Raw genomic sequence first — 17,894 nt, 5'->3', positions numbered from 1 at the left:
CTGTTCAATATTGAAGTGTTCCTAAAGAGGATGAAGGATGGACGGTCAATCATCCACATGCACTGGCCTAAAGTTACAAAGACCTTCAACATCAATGAAGGGTCAATATTCGCCTTCTGCTTCAGCAGTTTTCCAAATGAGATACATCTGTCTATGTACCGTCTATGATGCTAATTTCGAAAGGTTATAGATGTTGCATGTGAAATTTGATCCTGGTGTAGTTTTGTAATGGGGTAGCTGAGTGCTGAAGCTATATGATGTTGTACTCTGATGTATTTCAATTATGAAAATGAAATATATTGTGTGCTTAATATGAACTGTCAATTAGATTAATAAATGGATTATGAATAGTCGGATAATTAGCCTGCTAATTGGGTTTTACTATTACAAATGGTTGTTAAAAAAAATACCATGGGCGATGTCCTCAGGCAATGCACATAGTTTCTAGGAATAAACCGTGTTGGATCAATAAACAATCACACACGACTTTCTCTTGAAAACTATTTGCGTTAGGCCACCTTGCGCAAATGTTTACCACTTGAAAACTGTGTGTGATGGACAGCCTTTGCCACATAGTTTATTCCACAGACCGTGTGTGATATATTCAATAACGCAAGCGATTTAACAGGAAAAATTGTGTGTGATGTACCTGCGAACGGAAACATTTTCCTTCGAGCGACAGTGTGGGATGTACATACGAATGGAAACGTTTAGCGGGGGCTGACTGTGTGGGATGTACTTGCAACCGGAAACAATTTCGCCGTATTATTGTAATTTTTTTAGCTCTACTGTACGTATTTCTATATTTGAGCGCTCGCCGGTCGCACACGACCTCATTTTGCTGAACGTGTGTGCCAGGAGGGCATATCCCTGATGGTTTCTGGGTCGTGTCGGAAGGACCCCCCTATCGCCCACACTAACTTGGCGACGGTTCCAGATGCCGTCGCGGAAAGGGGTTTTAAACCGTTTGTTTAGGAGCTCGCGGTACTAGTGAAGCACCTGCGTGGTTGCATTCTGATCTTCGTGAAGTCTCTGCCACCGCACCAACTCAGCAGCCAGCCAGCCGGCGTGGTGCTACACGCCTCGTCAGCTCGGACGCGCGTCGAAGCTAGGTGAGGCGGTGACAGCTGGGACTAGCTTCCTTGCCATCCTCGATAAAGAAAGAAGGGCACGTCGGCAGCGCATTAAATGCATTTGTTCTATGGTGCCAGGAGATATACTCGACTACTATACAACTTTCCACCTCCTGTGTGCCACTGTGGCGGCCGCTTTTGACTATAAAAGGAGGCCCACGGTGTACTGAGGGGGGATTTAGACTTTTTGTACCCTACACGCTTTGTAGCTAGTCCAAGAACACTAGATAAACATAAAACAACAGGAGTAGGGTATTACGCATCACTTGCGGCCCGAACCTGGATAATCCCCCCGTGTTGATCCCTCAAACCCGCTCTTTCCATAGCCCCACATCCGCCAACCGTAGCAAAAGGGATTCTTCGTGATCCCATAGGTGTCGTTTTCCCCGACACTAATGAAGAAGAAGCTCTATGGGTTTCGTTTTCTGATGGAAATGGAACCAGGGTTGGAGCCCTTTCTTACAAAAAAGAAGAAGAAGATGCTAGCTCATGGGACATTGCTTAATTTCAGGTGAACTGCACAGAAAGGTCCCATGAATTGAATCATCCATGTTGGTGACTGGTGTCATCCCTTCTACGATGGCATTAACTGCAGATATTGTTCCCATCATGAGGTATGTTCCTTTTTGGTCCGATCGTTTGCCAAAGATCCTGCATGTTGAGTCTGCTCTTGTGCTACTATTTTGGCATTACCATGATAAAGCAGTAATGTTATTATTTTGCACCTTAATATAGTGGCACTATTAATTTGAGGCAATGTTTTGGCACCGCTAGTGCCACTGATTTTTTATATATCGAAAAGAGGGGGTTTCCTCCGATTTCATTAAAGAAACCCAACCATAGAGAACCATTGTTCGACAACATCTCAGTGTAAATGGGCAGTTATGCAACTACTACTAGAACAGACTGAGTACTAGCTGGAGACAAGTTCGCCACATAAGCTAGGTAGGTAGGGGGACGCAGCACCAGCTCGACCAAGTTTGGATTACAACCCAAATCCTACCACAGAAACATCAGGGGGAAGATAGGGACTGAAAGAGCCAGCTTCAGCATCCCAGTTTAAGCACCCCCGACCTCCATCCTTGTGACTGACGGTACACCTCATTTGCCACCTGCTTGACCGTAGTGCCACTGATAAAATGAATTAATAATACAGTTAAAATATAGCGAGTGTCCTCTCTATCATTTCATTTCCAATGTAGATAAAGAAAGTGCTTCTCTTTGTTAGTATATGTTTCATCAACTAGTCCCTTTGTTAATGTTTAAGCGTTTCTGCAAACTGGGGTGCTTAATTTTAGTTGATCCACACAAAAATAGAGATTGTAATGTCTCGAGGACCCTCCTTGTACTACCGATGTACACTGATGTTCATCACTGGCAGAAGGTGTATCAGGGAGGATTGGGTCGATTACCAGTATGAGGCCTACCGTATGAGGCGTCGCAGGGCCCATGTGGCCATCCCAGCATGGCATACTATGATACTATCACAATATTTTCTTCTATTTATTAGTGTATGTTTCATCAACTAGTGCCACTATAATGTAATCACGCTTTTTCATTATCTGTGCAAATAGGGTTATTCAGCTGCATTTTGGTGGAACTGCACAAATGTATGGATGGAACCGGCATATATGCATAGTGCGAGGTGTGCCAAGTAAAATTTACTGACACCAAGCATGCTCCATGAACGCATTGGCATCCACCACCACCAGTGGGATGTGTGGCGCTCTCTGTGGACGGATCTTTCTCGGCAGCAAATCCTCTAACCAAATACTAGTAGCTTATATTGGCAGTTTTCTAGGGAGTACTCTTTTCTGAAATAAGCACCAATCTATTTTTCTTTATTTGTACACAAGGTCACAACTTTGACCCAAAGGTCCAGAGCTATTTTAGGGTGATTGGCATAGTACTCGAAGACTGATTGTAAGCATGATCTTCATTAGCCGTCACACTGATTGTAAGCACGAGTAGATGGAAGATTAGGTTTGTGCGAAGCTTACCTTAAGCCCTACCGCCGCCGTTGAAACGAGGAGAGCGTCGAGGGAATCATGGAAACGGCAGGGAAGCGACGTCACGCCATCCGGCCTCCTCTTGCATCGGAGAACGAATACTCCTGTGGCTCTAGCTGGCTCTGCACCCTCATGAATGGCACACCGTACTCGATCGATTCGTTATCCTTTGGATACTCGACCTTCGACCTGTACGCCCACCACCTCCGCCTGACTTTCACCTCGAGCGAATCAGTCTACTCCATCGCCTAGAGGAGATACTCGATGAACTCGAAGGACTCAAAGGAATGCGGCGTGACTGCCTCCGAGGAGTACATCGTTGCCCTCATCACCGCCGTCTCGCTCTTTCGCATACATTGCCACATGGCCCTCACTGTCCTCGAATCTCCCACTCATTGTCAAACCAAGTAAGGATCTCCTTCAACCTGGCTAACTTTGCCTGGTCGCCGCCGGTGATCTGCCCGGTTCACTGCTACATCCTCTACATAGATGTCCTTCTGAGAGGTACGGTGCTAGCTTTGGAATATGGGAGGAGAGACAGTGGTCTTGCAATAGAGAAGAGGGAGAGGAGAGATGGTGGTTTTGCAATGGAGAATGTGGAGAGGAGAGGGGTGGTTTTTCAATGGAGAAGACGGAGAGGCGAGACGGTGGCTTTGGAATGGAGATGATGGAGAGGAGAGGAGGTGGTTTTGCAATGCAGAAGAGGGAGAGGAGCGTGCGGCAGTGATTTAGGATTGGACGAGAAGGTTGGCGCGCTGTGACTGGAGCAAAATCAAAACCAATTTACCCATCAATTAAGAAAACGAGACCCCACATTAACTATTCTCCTTTTATTCTGGGTCATAATTGACCATGATTTTGACAAATAAAATATATGTTATACGTTGCAAAAATAATATAATTTGAAAGTACATTCGGATATGAACCAAACGATACAATTTTTGGTGACATGCATTCACATTTTTCTTGTCAAATACAGTACGTGCTCAAACTTTGACCCAAAATACACAAAACAAAAAATACTTCCAAGCCTAGCGCCGCTCCTCTCCTCTTAAACCACCGTCGCTCCTCTCCTATTCCAATCCAAATTCAACGCTGCTCCTCTCCTCTTCCATTTCAAAACCACCGCCCCTTCTCTCCCGTTCCAATCCAAAACCAGTGTCGCTCCTCTTCCATTCTAATCCAAAACCAGCGCAGCTCCTCTCCTCTTCCATTCAAAAACCACCGCCAGTGAGTGAATGTGCTGTGGAGAAGTAGATTGATGGAGGAGTACAACCGATACGTGAGGATCGCAGATGGCGGCCCTATGAAGCTAGCTAGGATGTTGGAGATACCGTCTTGGTTTGACAACAAGGACCAACTAGCAGCGACGACGACATCCATGGCCAAATATCTACAACAAAGCGAGAATGCGGCGATACTACCAAAGGGAGTCGTGCCGGAGTACATAGAGATGCTCCTCTGGGCCATGCAGTAAACAGATTCACCGAATCCGATCGTGAGGCAGCAGTGGTGGGAGTATCGATCCCAGTTGGAGCATCCACCAGAGATTGAAGGATCGAGCATCTACAAGGTTCTGTTTGTGAGGGTGCCATGCCAGAGCAAGCCGGTGGAGTCTTCGTTGACCGAACCCAACTGCAAGAGGATAAAAGCAGTTGGCCTGACGATGCTTCCCCGCCATCGTCTCCCTCGTCGTTCACATCGTCTCATGGGGCGGCTGTCTGCCACTGAGGAATAGGAGGGGACTGCCGCCAGCCCAATAGTTGGGAGGGTTGTGAATTTTCAGGAGGAGCTTAGGGTTGTCAGTATTTGTAGGTTGTGAACACTACAAAAAAAACACTTCCGTGATGATACGTGTTTGTCACAGTAGGTTGCGTTTTTTTCATGCATACATCCATGACGATTTTATGACAAAATCAAGATAATCATACTTGTGCTGTCGTAGAAGTGTTCCATGACATTACCAAAATTATCATCATGGAAGTGTCCACTTCCATGACGATAAATCGCGCGTCACAGAAGTGCTTTCGTCAAGGGTGACCGACACGTGGCATCCACCGTAACGGAACGACGTTAAGCTATCGGGTCCGGTTTTGGATCCGATAACCCGTTAGCAGCCCCGGCCAATGGGGATTTTCCACATGTAAAATCATCATTGGCCGGAGGAAACACGTGTCGGCTCACCGTTGGGGCAGATGTCATCCACTCATTGGACCCAAGGCGCATATGATACTTCAACACATGGCACTGCCCAACAGAGGACCATTCCTATGAAAAGGTCGGCCCGTTTGACTTGGTCAAAAGGTGGCGGGCTGGCCCACGGAAAGCCTGTTAACGGCATGTTTGCATATAGCCCATTTACAGCCCGCTAACTCACGGCCCGTTACGGCCTACCAGAATTAGGCCCACTAGCATCATCTGGGCCGTCTAATATGATTCCAGCTCGTTGTAACTTCTGGCCCATGTATGGCCCATGACGTATTTCGGCCCATATGAGTCCCTTTGTAACTCTTGGCCCATTAACGGCCCATGGTGAAACTGCCCCATAATGAACAGTGTATCGCTTTATATCCATTAGCGGCCCATTATTCCATTGGGTCGTTTCCAACCCGTGTTACCTTTCGGCCTTCTCAGGGCCCATTATTCTTGGGCTCATTTCTAGCATTCGGTTACTTAGAGCCCGTTACTGGCCTTTTCTGCTTGTGCTCCAAATTTAGCCCATGGATACAGTCGGCCCGTTTGTGTCCCGTTAATCTGTTGGGCCATTTTCATAGCATCATCAAATATGGCCTATTAACGGCCCGTTATGGTCAGCCCATAAAACGTACGATTTCCACTCTATCCCGTTTATGGCCCCTTATACGGCCCGTACAAGGCCCATAGATGAGACGGCCCATAGAAGGCCCATTGATCTGACGGCCCATAGAAGGCCCATGGATCTGACGGCCCATAGAAGGCCCATGGATCCGACAGCCAATAGAAGGCCCATGGATCCGATAGCCCATAGAAGGCCCATTGATCCGACGGCCATAGAAGGCCATGGATCATCCGTCCCGTAGATGGCCCATGGATCGTACGGCCTGTGGAGGGCCATTTTCACTACAATGTTTGGGCGAGTTGGCCCCTGTTTGAACGATATAGCATATTCAAAGAATTATCCCGCTCTATACTATCACCTCTAAAAAACATACACTATACAATAAAGAGACTAAGGCATAGAAACGTAGAATAATCCTACACTATACAATAAAGAAATTACAGCCGATTATACCCACTAGGCATTATGGTTCGGCACCAGTGATAATAAAGCATACACAAACATCAAATTACATACACTAGGCAAATGCAGCTCCTACATCATGGACGCACCTCAACATAACTTACCATTTGAACTATAATCTCTTGAGAAAATAGGATTGGCCGGATTTAGATAGCACAAATTTCAGTCTGCAAAATCTCCAATTCCTTCATCGTTACATCAGTGTCTTGTTTCATTTTTTGACTCCTGCATCTAATACCTGCATGTCCAGTCCCAACTTGTTGATTGTACATTGAGAATCATGTACACGTTGTCTTGCCACCTCTAGTTGATGCTCGAGAACATCAGCACATTCCAATTCTAATCCATAATCATTCTGTAATGGCCGTGCCGCACTACTAACAGATCTTTGTGTTGATGTCACTTCATCCTGAAATGTTTCTGTAAGTACACATGACTAGGGCAAAAATATAGTTACAACAGTGAAGCGAGCAAGACAGACTATTTTGTACATGGCAAAACAGGACTAACAATAATGTTACACGTCATGAAGCATAAGCAGGTGATATTTTAAAAATTATAAAAAAAGGTAGTCTATGCAGCCTGCATACATAAATCTCTCTTAGCTCACCAGAGGAGCATGATGTTGGGGGCCAATCCAAAACACAGACAAGTGATGATGGGAAAATGGCGGGCGTGAGAATACGCGTCCACGTCATTGATACAGAATGAATATATTTAAATGCGTAAATGCATACAATAAAAAGGAGATCGAACATTACAGGTACATCATTTCCAGAACTCTTACATTTACATAAAAGATCTGTTAATTACATCTCCGAAGAGAAAACCCCTGATTAAGAATTCCAACTATCCTATTACATAGAATTGCAACACATGAGTACTACAAAATGTAGAAAAAGAAGACTACAAAATGTAGAAATAAATAGTCCTCCTCGCGGTCTTCGACGTCGGCGTACTCGGAGAGCCTTGAACTTCGTCTATGCTAACATATGCGTTGCATAACATTCATGATTTGACAATGTTCATTTATATAGCACGTTCATGCCTAGCTTATTAACCATCGCAAATATGTAGTGGTTGTCTTTTCAGTCATATGAAGATTTATTTAATGGTTAACCAGCAGAGCTAACGTGCGCATGTGCAATATGGGGCATAACTCTTTTTATGAGTTAATTTTGACACGCATGTGGTTTCTATATGCATGCCTGAAATGGCGGAATATTTGATTTACTTTATAGCAACGTATAAAGCATTGCACCGAGCCATCATATGCGAGAACTATATGAAAATTGGCGATGACATTTTTAATTGTACTATGCCATGTTTAGTATAATCAACATAGGCTATGACCCCAGTTAAATTTCGTAGATGCATGCACCTATATGAAAGAAATTCATGGTTCGTTTTTAATTTATCTGAGAGATAATCTTATGCGACTAAATGAATCTAGTCAAATATTTATATGGGTTTGAATCTCAAGTGCATTTCACTTCACTTCTATTTGTACTAACATCAAGTAGCAACATTGTGCCCATGTGTAGCATAACCAAATGAAGTATGGTGATTTCTTCTTGCTTGTATTATCACCGGCATAGCATAGATTGTATGCTCATGGTGTAATCAAATGGAAGTATGTTACGTTTTGCATGGACATGATGGGGTCTATGAAGATTGTCGACTCAAGTTTAGCTATATATGACTAAACTATGCACGTTTCAATATCAAATTTATTTTACGTATTTCCATATTGCAAGCACACTCTGTCGTATGTAGTGCAAATCGCTATAGGGAAATTATCTATCATGTAATTTAACTTGTTGTTACATGCCTTCATATGAGGGTAATACATGAGTGATCTGACTAAATCAGCTCAAGCCGATGCAAATGACAAGCAATATTTACTTTTCTTGGCCTCCCATATTTCACAAGGAGAAAATCTATCTTGCTTTCTACCAGCATGAATTTCTCTTATATTCTTGATTTGCATTCTTGAGTTGCATCAACATGGAGATGCAAGATCACCATGAGACCAAAATGAGATGGACATAATTTGTTCTTGAGTTGTATCATCATGGAGGTGCAAGATCACCATGAGACCAAAACAAGACATATATAATTTGTTCTTGAATTGTATCAACACGGAGATGCAAGATCACCATGAGACCAAAACAAGATGGATATGGTTTGATTCTTGAATTGTATCAACATGGATGTTCAAGATCACCATGTGACCAAAACAAGATGGACATAATTTGTTCTTGACTTGTATCATCACGGAGATGCAAGATCACCATGAGACCAAAATGAGATGGACATAATTTGTTCTTGAGTTGTATCATCATGGAGATGCAAGATCACCATGAGACCAAAACAAGACATATATAATTTGTTCTTGAATTGTATCAACACGGAGATGCAAGATCACCATGAGACCAAAACAAGATGGATATGGTTTGATTCTTGAATTGTATCAACATGGATGTTCAAGATCACCATGTGACCAAAACGAGATGGACATAATTTGTTCTTGACTTCTATCATCACGGAGATGCAAGATCACCATGAGACCAAAACAAGACATATATAATTTGTTCTTGAATTGTATCATCATGGAGATGCAAGATCACCATGAGACCAAAACAAGACATATATAATTTGTTCTTGAATTGTATCAACACGGAGATGCAAGATCACCATGAGACCAAAACAAGATGGATATGGTTTGATTCTTGAATTGTATCAACATGGATGTTCAAGATCACCATGTGACCAAAACGAGATGGACATAATTTGTTCTTGACTTGTATCATCACGGAGATGCAAGATCACCATGAGACCAAAACAAGACATATAAAATTTGTTCTTGAATTGTATCATCATGGAGATGCAAGATCACCATGAGACCAAAACAAGACATATATAATTTGTTCTTGAATTGTATCAACACGGAGATGCAAGATCACCATGAGACCAAAACAAGATGGATATGGTTTGATTCTTGAATTGTATCAACGTGGATGTTCAAGATCACCATGTGACCAAAACGAGATGGACATAATTTGTTCTTGACTTGTATCATCATGGAGATGTAAGATCACCATGGGACCAAAACAAGACATATATAATTTGTTCTTGAATTGTATCAACATGGAGGTGCAAGACCACCATGAGACCAAAACAAGATGAGTATAATTTTTAGTCTTGACTTGTATCATGAGAGAAAGACCGAACCAAGAGATGAGAAACTATATATGCGGGGGCAATGTATGGCACCAAAACTATAGGACACATATGGTGCAAGAAGAAGGCATCATCGGGGGAGCAAGGACGTAGCCATAGTCTCACCTTGTCTCCTACGTGGACGGAGAAGGCGTACGACGAGACGAGACGAATGGCAAGACGGACGGCCGGCGTGACGGCGACGATGATGAGACGGCGACCGGCGGCGGGACGGACAACGAGACGGGACGAACGGCCGGCGCGACGATGAGACGAACGGCGAGACGAGACGGACGGCCGGCGCGACGACGAGACGAACGGCGAGACGGACGGCCGGCAGCGTGTACGCAGGCGCGTGTGTGTGCAAGCGAGCGATGGCAGGCAAGCAGCGATGGATGGATGTGAATGAGCAGCGACGAGCTTCTTCGCGAATGAGTGATTGATCGATGAGCAGCCAAACACACTGGCCGGGCTGGTATATATAGGAGCGAGGAGAGCAGCGGGAGGCCTCCGGCTGGGCACGTTCACGTCTTGTGATCGTGGGGTAGTGGGAGCTTTGCCCACGTTCCGTCGATCGTGAGGCACTTGACTGAGCCTTTTACGTGATCAACTTCTTTTCTGATCTCTCTAGTGGGCTGAAAAATCTAGTGGGATGGGCCCAACTGATTATAATAACTTAACACATGCAGGCTATACGTATTGTGGCCATGGGCTGGCTAATTACTCAATTAGCTCTTAATCTTGTCGTATAATTAACCCATGCATAACACATGCATGCACGTATAGCTCGTACTTGCACCACACATGTACTTAGCCATTTGTATGACTGGGATAGCTGAGCCAAATTGATTTTAGTGGCATGAGAAAATATTCACAAGTTCATGATTATATGGTGACTTGATTTTTTTTACACTGCCATGCAGCATATTGTTTTGCGTGATTGTCGCTGATATTTCATTCGTGACGATAGAATAATTCTCGTAAACGCGATATAATATATTGACAATATTAGCATCGTCTATAAAACTTGAATTTGTGTCGACATCAGGATTTCGTCGTTGATGATGGCGTATGTGTATATATCCTCTAATTTACATGGCGATATGGCTTATTCCCTTCCCTTTTATTTCCGGGCCTATTGTTTTATATTGAGTGGCGCGGTAGAAAATCATCATGCTATTTTTATATAAATTACTTTATTTTAGTAATATCTAAGCACCATGTTTCACTTTGGCCGAAATCGATGTCAACAGATGCCCCTTGAGGTCTGAATGCGAATGTTTTTTTTAATTCAGATTCAGAGCTCGAAAGTATATGTATATTTTTTTACGTGCCTCAGAGATTTGGCTTGGCGCTGGAGGTGTACGCATGTTTTATTGAAATAGCTGTCTTGACAGTCGGCCAGGTGCGTTGTACGCATGTTATTTTAAGTTTGTTTGGATCATTTAAGTGGATAAGGCCTTAATCCTGGTGGGTTGTTACAAGTTTGCCGGCTTGAGAATTAGTTGGGACTCCAAAGGATAAGGAGCTAATGGTTTGAACTGCTAGCGTTGTTGCCGAGATCTCATAGCGTGCTGAGCAGTACTTTTCTCGTCGTTGGTTTGGTAACCAAACCAGCGTATTTTCTTATTCCTTATATCCTTTAGCTTCAGCTTGTGTGCTACTACGGCTCCTTGACGATCTCAATCTAGCTCTACTCTTCGGAGACTTCCGGTATGTATCGCGATTAAATGAACGATTGCATCTGGCCTTGCCTCTTCGTCATGCAACTGATCTTCAGTTTATCTTTTGTTAGGCACAAAAGCTAGCAACCCCCGCAGAAGTGTAGATTGATTCCTGCCTCAGATGTTGGTGAGTACGTGATTGCTGCTCTTAGGAGTAGATGGTTAATGCATCTTAATCTGACTTCCCATCTCTCCCTTTTGTTTTATTTAGGTGAGATGATTACAATCTAGTAGAACAGATTGCACGTTTTTTCCAGCCAGGTACCATATCTTCCAGGTCCGTCTCCTCCCTGTCTTTGTTTGAAAGTAGGATATATACCGTAGTCATGCACGCAACGCACAGTGTACAACATGTGATTTTTTGTTTATATATAAGGATGGTGTCTCTTCTGGATGTATGTGTGATCAAGAAACATCTTGGTTTCACGGTTGGCGTGCCGGCAAGTTTGTTTGAACTTAGTCCGTCGTACAGCCGTGAAGACTCATCTGTGTAGTATAGATCCCTTTCATCTTTGATCGATTTTATTTTATGTAACCTATGCCAATAATTTCCTCACGAATTTCACTCGGCAAGTTCTTATATGAGAATGGCCTGTCGTACAACCATTTTGATCAGCACCGGATTTCTTTTCAGTTGGCGTTCCGGCAAGTCCCTATGCAGGCTTGGTCCGTCGTACAACCGTTGAGATCAATAAGTATAGCATATATGTTCACAATATGATTTCTTCCCAGTTGGCGTTCCGGCAAGTCCGTATATTGGCTTGGTCCGTCGTACAACCGCGGAGATGTTCACAAGTGCCATGTATATTTATTATGCCGGCAATATGTTTTTCTCATGGTGGGCGTCCCGGCGAGTCCCTATGTGGGCTTGGTCCGTCGTACGACCGTGGAGATGATTATAAGTGCCACATATATATTATGTTGAAAATTTATTTTTTTCACGGTTGGCGAACCGGCAAGTCTCTATGTGGGCTTGGTCCGTCGTACGACCGTCGAGAACAACAAGCCTAGCATGTGTGTCGAAAATATGATTTCTCTTCCGTTGGCGTTCCGGCAAGTCCCTATATAGGCTTGGTCCGTCGTACAACCGCGGAGATGATTACAAATGCCATGTATATATATTATGCCAACAATATATTTTTTCTCACGGTCGGCGTCCCGGCAAATCCCTATGTGGGTTTGGTCCGTCGTACGGCCATGGAAGATTATAACCACCACATATATATGATGTAAAAAATGTCTCTTTTTCTTTTTGGTTGGCGTCCCGGTAAGTCCATATGTGGGCTTAGTTTGTCAGACGACCGTGGAGACTATTATAAGCGTCACATATATATTATGTCAAAAATATGTTCTCTTTTTTTTTGCGACAAGCACATCATAACATTTACATCGTATGGTTGGATCTGATGTCTTTTATTTACTCGAGTGTTCCTTTTTTTGTTTTACAGGAAGAGTATTTAAATTGTTGGATGGAGATAGTCGCTAATAAAGCTAGGTAACCCACCGTGAGTTTCCCTTCTTCTTTTCTTATTTAACCCGACGTCTCTTTTACACATATACATGCCATCGTATTCATTTTGTGCCTTTTTACATATAGATGGCGCATGGTGAGAGGTCTGTTCCTTTCAATAAACTATCGATTTGTTAGTTAGCTGGCCGACATCTATATGAGCCTAATACTAGTGAAGAGGTCAACCCAGTGATCAGACAGCAGGTGCTCGCACATGCGGATTTGACGCGCCATCCTCGTGGTTGGAATGTGGGGTCTACCCTTAGTGACTATTCTTTTCATCCACTAGCACCTTATCCTAAACCTGATCATGAAGCCTACACCCTAGGGACCAGGATGGTAGCAAAAGGTCTAGGTTGGGATGGTCACACTGCTGAGTATGTTCCGCAATCCAAAGGCTATGTTGAGTGGGGCATATCTATATTGAATAACCACTCGTTTTGTTTGAAAGGCGAAGCGGAGAACACCGATTATATATATGGGGCCATTTATTGCTCCCTCGGTGAATATGAAGTTTCAGATTCGTTACTGAGGTCATTACTGGAAAGATGGGATCCAGAAACAAATACTTTTCTTTTTTCATCTGGTGAACGCACCGTGACTCTGCTTGACATGCTTCCAATGTCGGGTCTTCCTTCAGTTGGAGATCCATATGAGGAATATGTTCCTTCTATAGATGACCTAGAACCTTCAAAGCTTATGTTCCCAAATTTCTTATCTGGTCTTTTAGAAGAATTCTACCGGCTCAGCCGCGAAAATGGGAGTGTGACTTTTCAAGTTTGGTGTGACCATTTCCATAACAAACGCGAACGCACTTCGTCTTTCACCTCCCTTCGGGAACAACACATGTATATTGCGGCTTTTATAGCCAACTGGCTTTGCTCTTACGTGGTTGTTGGTGGGGGGCCTTATATTCGTCCCGGTGTCCTTCTTATGGCCTCTTGGATCGTCTCGGGTCGCAAGATCTCTTTGTCCCCCTCAGCACTTTGTTCATTGTATTATTCTCTTCGAAGGATCAGTATGCACCCCGTTGCTCCCTCCTATGAGAAAAGAATTTGGCCAGTGCATTATATCGCGGGGTGGATGGGTCTTTATGTGAGAAAACCATTTAAGGACAAAGTGAAAGGGAAACATCTTCCAGATGTTAAGAAACTGCCGATGCATCCAACCATGGTTAAAACTATGTTTCGGGTTCCCATAACTTTCAGTCCTGCTAAGGCACACATTTTCCTTGATGACCGAGCCAATATTTTTTGGAATCCTTATGCTCCAAAGAACTTAGTCGGGATGGATCAGTTGCAAAGGTCCTTCACCATTTCTTCACATCGGGGTATGCTTCCATGGAGGCGTGCTACTGATGTTGATGATCTTTGCATAGCGGAGCCATATCATCCTGATCGAGTTGCACGACAACTTACTTTGAGACAACAAGTGCCCTATGCTCCGTTGGTCAGCGTGTACACAAAGGCGGATATTGGAGTTGCATATGCGTATTGGTCGCATTTGTTACGCTCGGACCAAGGGGAGTTCCAATACCTTCTTAACGATGCGCATGAGGCATTTTCTTCTGTGGCCTGGAACAACTGGTGGGTGGGATTTATGAGACCATTTAACAACATATTCAATACTCTTCGTCCGGGCATATCGAATGGTCCGAATTATAATCCGCGGAAACGTAATTTTCTGAAACGCGGGGAGGAGTACATAGTTCCTCGCAAGCTTTCAGAGAATGATTTTGTTGTTATAAAGGAAGTCTCCACCAGGGGTAAGGAGGAACATATTGCAGCCATCAAATTGAATGGAAAGAGAATTATGGACCACTGGCGTCCCATTCTGTGTGGCTTTCTCTCAAATGATGAACCTTTAATCAACTCTAAAAAGGTAAGATATATACGTCTATATATATTTGGTACTACCATAGTTCGTTTGCTCCTTTCTTTGTCTCATTTTTTCTATATCTCCTTTTAATAGAAGAAGCGAAAGGTTAAGGATGTTGTTGCTACTCAACCCATGAAATCTAGAGAGGTGAGTTAATGGTCTGCGTGCAACTTGTTCATTTCTTTGTTGTACTAATCAGTACTAATAATATCATCCTTATATATATATATATATATATATATATATATATATATATATATATATATATATATGGCTGCAGCAAAGTGGCGTACCAAAGTATGTTGTTGCAGTTGGTTCTTCCTCTGCTCATCCATTGCTAGTGTGTAGTGATGGTCTTCCGGAAACTGCCCTGGCCACCGGCGGACAAAAGCGTAGAAATTTATCGCCCACTCATGCTGACGAGGAAGAGAGGCTCCCCTTCAAGCGCAAACTTGATTTTTCCCAAGAAAATGATTTTTCTGAACCAATAACCTTGGACGGTCCGTCAATAGATGTTGAACTTAGTAGCTTTGTTAATGATGAAGATTTTGGCCATGTTCTCACGGGAGAAAAGAACCATGGCCTTGGTGACCTTTTCGATTTATCCGTCGAGGATTATACCTTTGGCGAGTGTGGCACAAGTCGTCCACCTTCCAGCCCGGGTGCGACTGAAGTTGTGCCCCATACCCCTAGTGCTCTTGATTTCTTATCAACTTTACCTGGTAGTTTATTTACCTATAAATATTTATTTAATTGGCCGTGTCTATGAACCATCATTATCATCAAATTCTCACGACTCTTCCTTTTTTTAGGTTGTGACCAAGAAATTCGCCACTCACAAGACCCTGAGGTGATGGTTGTATCAGGGAAAGGCGCACAGATGGTCTGCAGTTTCATCAAGGATACGTTTATGGATGCTACGGATTTCGTAGTGAAACGAGCCCTCGAAGGACTGAACGACTCTACCCTTGGTGATCCCGAGCGACACATCATGCTTGAGAGTGTTTCTCAGACGCTGCCCACGCAAGTGCCTGAGGTAGCTAAGGTGCAGGCCATGTTGGTCGGGCTTATTGACCTTTCCAAGAAGTTGGAGGGTGGCCAGACCGAATTCACGAAAGAATCCGAGCGAGATGAACATGTTGTTGCTGAAATAGAACTTAAGATTAAGTCTGGCCATGAAGTTTCCAAGGACATAATTGGGGACTTATCTGCCGTGGAAACGAAGTGCACTGAAATGGAGGCACGGGAAGCAGAACTGAAGGCCCAGCTTGAAGAGGTTACTGCTACTTTGCACAAGTTTAATTGGAAATGGAACAGCGCCGGCAAGCACATGATGCCCATCAATCTGAACAGAAGAAGTTGCTGAAGAGTCTACAGGATACCAATGCTGGCAAATGTACAAGGCTTGCTAAATTTAAATAAAAGACAACAGATTTAAAGACCGAAGGAAGTCAGTTGTTGAACAACCTACAGAACTGGCGAGCCCCTTGAGAGGGCGTCGACTTCGTTTAGTTTTTTTGGTCATTTCAAACCATCATTCCGCTTCAAACCATTTAATTTCAGTCTTCAGTTTCAATTCAGATATATCAGTACTTTCTTTATTCACGTGGGAACTCCAAATTTTATGCATGATGTGTTAGTACGCCAGCCTTGATGTTGAAGCATCCTTATTTATTTACACTATCGTTGTGTATGGCCTGAAGCCTTATTTATTTTATCCAATTTTTTTATTATATAAATGCATGTACGTACCATTTTTTTGTACGGCGGTTTAAGCTTATGAAGTCAGGAATTTTTTTTACATCATAGTTTATACTCGTAAGTTGTTGGAGTCTATAAAAAAATATCTGCCACAGTTTAGACTCGTAAGTTTGTTGGAGTGATTTTGGTGTGCCCCGGTTTATGCTCATGAGGGTATGGAGCGCCCTCGATGATTTGTTTTATTTGCATCACAGTTTATACTCGTAAGTTGTTGGAGTAGTATTTTTTTGTGTCCTAGTTTAGACTCGTGAGGGTATGGAGTATATTTTCTTTTTTTTCTTATGCGCCCCAGTTTAGACTCGTGAGGGTATAGAATATTTTTTATGCATAGTAACGCTTAAGGAATTTCCCATTTACCGGTGCCGGCGAGTATTCCCCATCCGGTGATATGATTCTATATGCGCCGCTAGAATAAACCTCTTTTATGACGAAGGGACCTTCCCATTTTGGTTCAAATTTTCCTTTCATCCGTCGCGTGATATTCATAGGACAGATGACCGCAAGTACTAGATCTCCTTGTTTGAACGACCTTCTTTTGACTCGTTTGTCAAATGCTCGGGACATCCTAGCTTGGTATGCCTCAAGATTTTGCAAAGCTTGAAGTCGTCTACCTTCTAGTCTTTCTAATTCATCGAGACGTAATTGTACTGATTTTTCTTCCGACAAATTTTCATGTGTAGCGACCCTCAACGACGTGATCTGTACCTCCAAAGGTAGAACGGCTTCTCCTCCAAATACTAAGGAATAAGGTGTCATTCCTGTCGGCGTGCGTGTTGTGGTTCTATAAGCCCACAAGGCTTCGAGAAGCTTTTCATGCCAGTCACATTTATTTTTTGATACAACTTTCTTTAGTAACTTGCAAAGAGTTTTGTTGAAAGCTTCTGCTTGTCCATTGGCGGCAGGATTATATGCCGTGGAGTAATGATGGTCTATCTTAAACTTTGAGCATAATCTCTCCACTTGTTTGTTTTTAAACGGAGTTCCATTATCAAACATAATCCAAGAAGGAACACCAAAGCGATAAATGAGTTGTGTTCTTATAAAATGTTCTACATTCTCCGCTTTGTCTTCCTTTAGTGGTGTAAGTTCAGCCCACTTGGAAAAATAGTCTGTTGCTGCCAAAATAAATTTGTGACCTTTGGATGATGGTGGATGAATTGGCCCAACTATATCCATTCCCCACATTTCAAAAGGCCAAGACATATTTGTCGCATGGAGTGGTTCGTGCGGCTGATGTATAAAGTCAGCATGCACTTGGCATTCATGGCATTTCTTTGCAAATTTAGTGGCGTCTTCAAACATTGTGGGCCAGTAGTAACCTAGACGCCTTAATTGGTAGTGCAATTTAGGCCCTGATTGGTGCGAGCCACATATTCC

General features: G+C 43.2%; 1 protein-coding gene and 1 pseudogene across 1 annotated transcript; both read left to right on the top strand.

Annotated features, from left to right (window-relative positions):
- Positions 1–12,854: 12,854 nt before the first annotated feature.
- LOC147975250 (uncharacterized) lies at positions 12,855–14,846 on the top strand (annotated as a pseudogene).
- Positions 14,847–14,888: 42 nt separating this feature from the next.
- Positions 14,889–16,352, top strand: LOC147975249 (uncharacterized). Its single transcript, XM_087519623.1, has 3 exons — positions 14,889–14,903; positions 15,037–15,478; positions 15,569–16,352. The coding sequence occupies exons 1-3, from the start codon at positions 14,889–14,891 to the stop codon at positions 16,120–16,122; spliced, it is 1,011 nt and encodes a 336-aa protein (XP_087375749.1). The 3' UTR covers positions 16,123–16,352.
- The last annotated feature ends 1,542 nt before the right edge of the window (positions 16,353–17,894 follow it).

The sequence above is a fragment of the Triticum urartu genome, chromosome 4A, assembly GCF_056163025.1.
Source record: "Triticum urartu cultivar PI428250 chromosome 4A, HENAU_Tu73, whole genome shotgun sequence".
Taxonomy (NCBI): domain Eukaryota; kingdom Viridiplantae; phylum Streptophyta; class Magnoliopsida; order Poales; family Poaceae; genus Triticum; species Triticum urartu.
Note: the sequence above shows the minus strand (reverse complement) of the source record. Positions and strands in the feature narration are given on the sequence as shown.

What these genes read in the sequence shown, in the direction of transcription:
- LOC147975249 (XM_087519623.1), top strand. An exon ending in TTTCTTATCAACTTTACCTG is followed by an intron (nt 15,479 to 15,568) that starts GTAGTTTATTTA and finishes TCCTTTTTTTAG; the next exon opens with GTTGTGACCAAGAAATTCGC.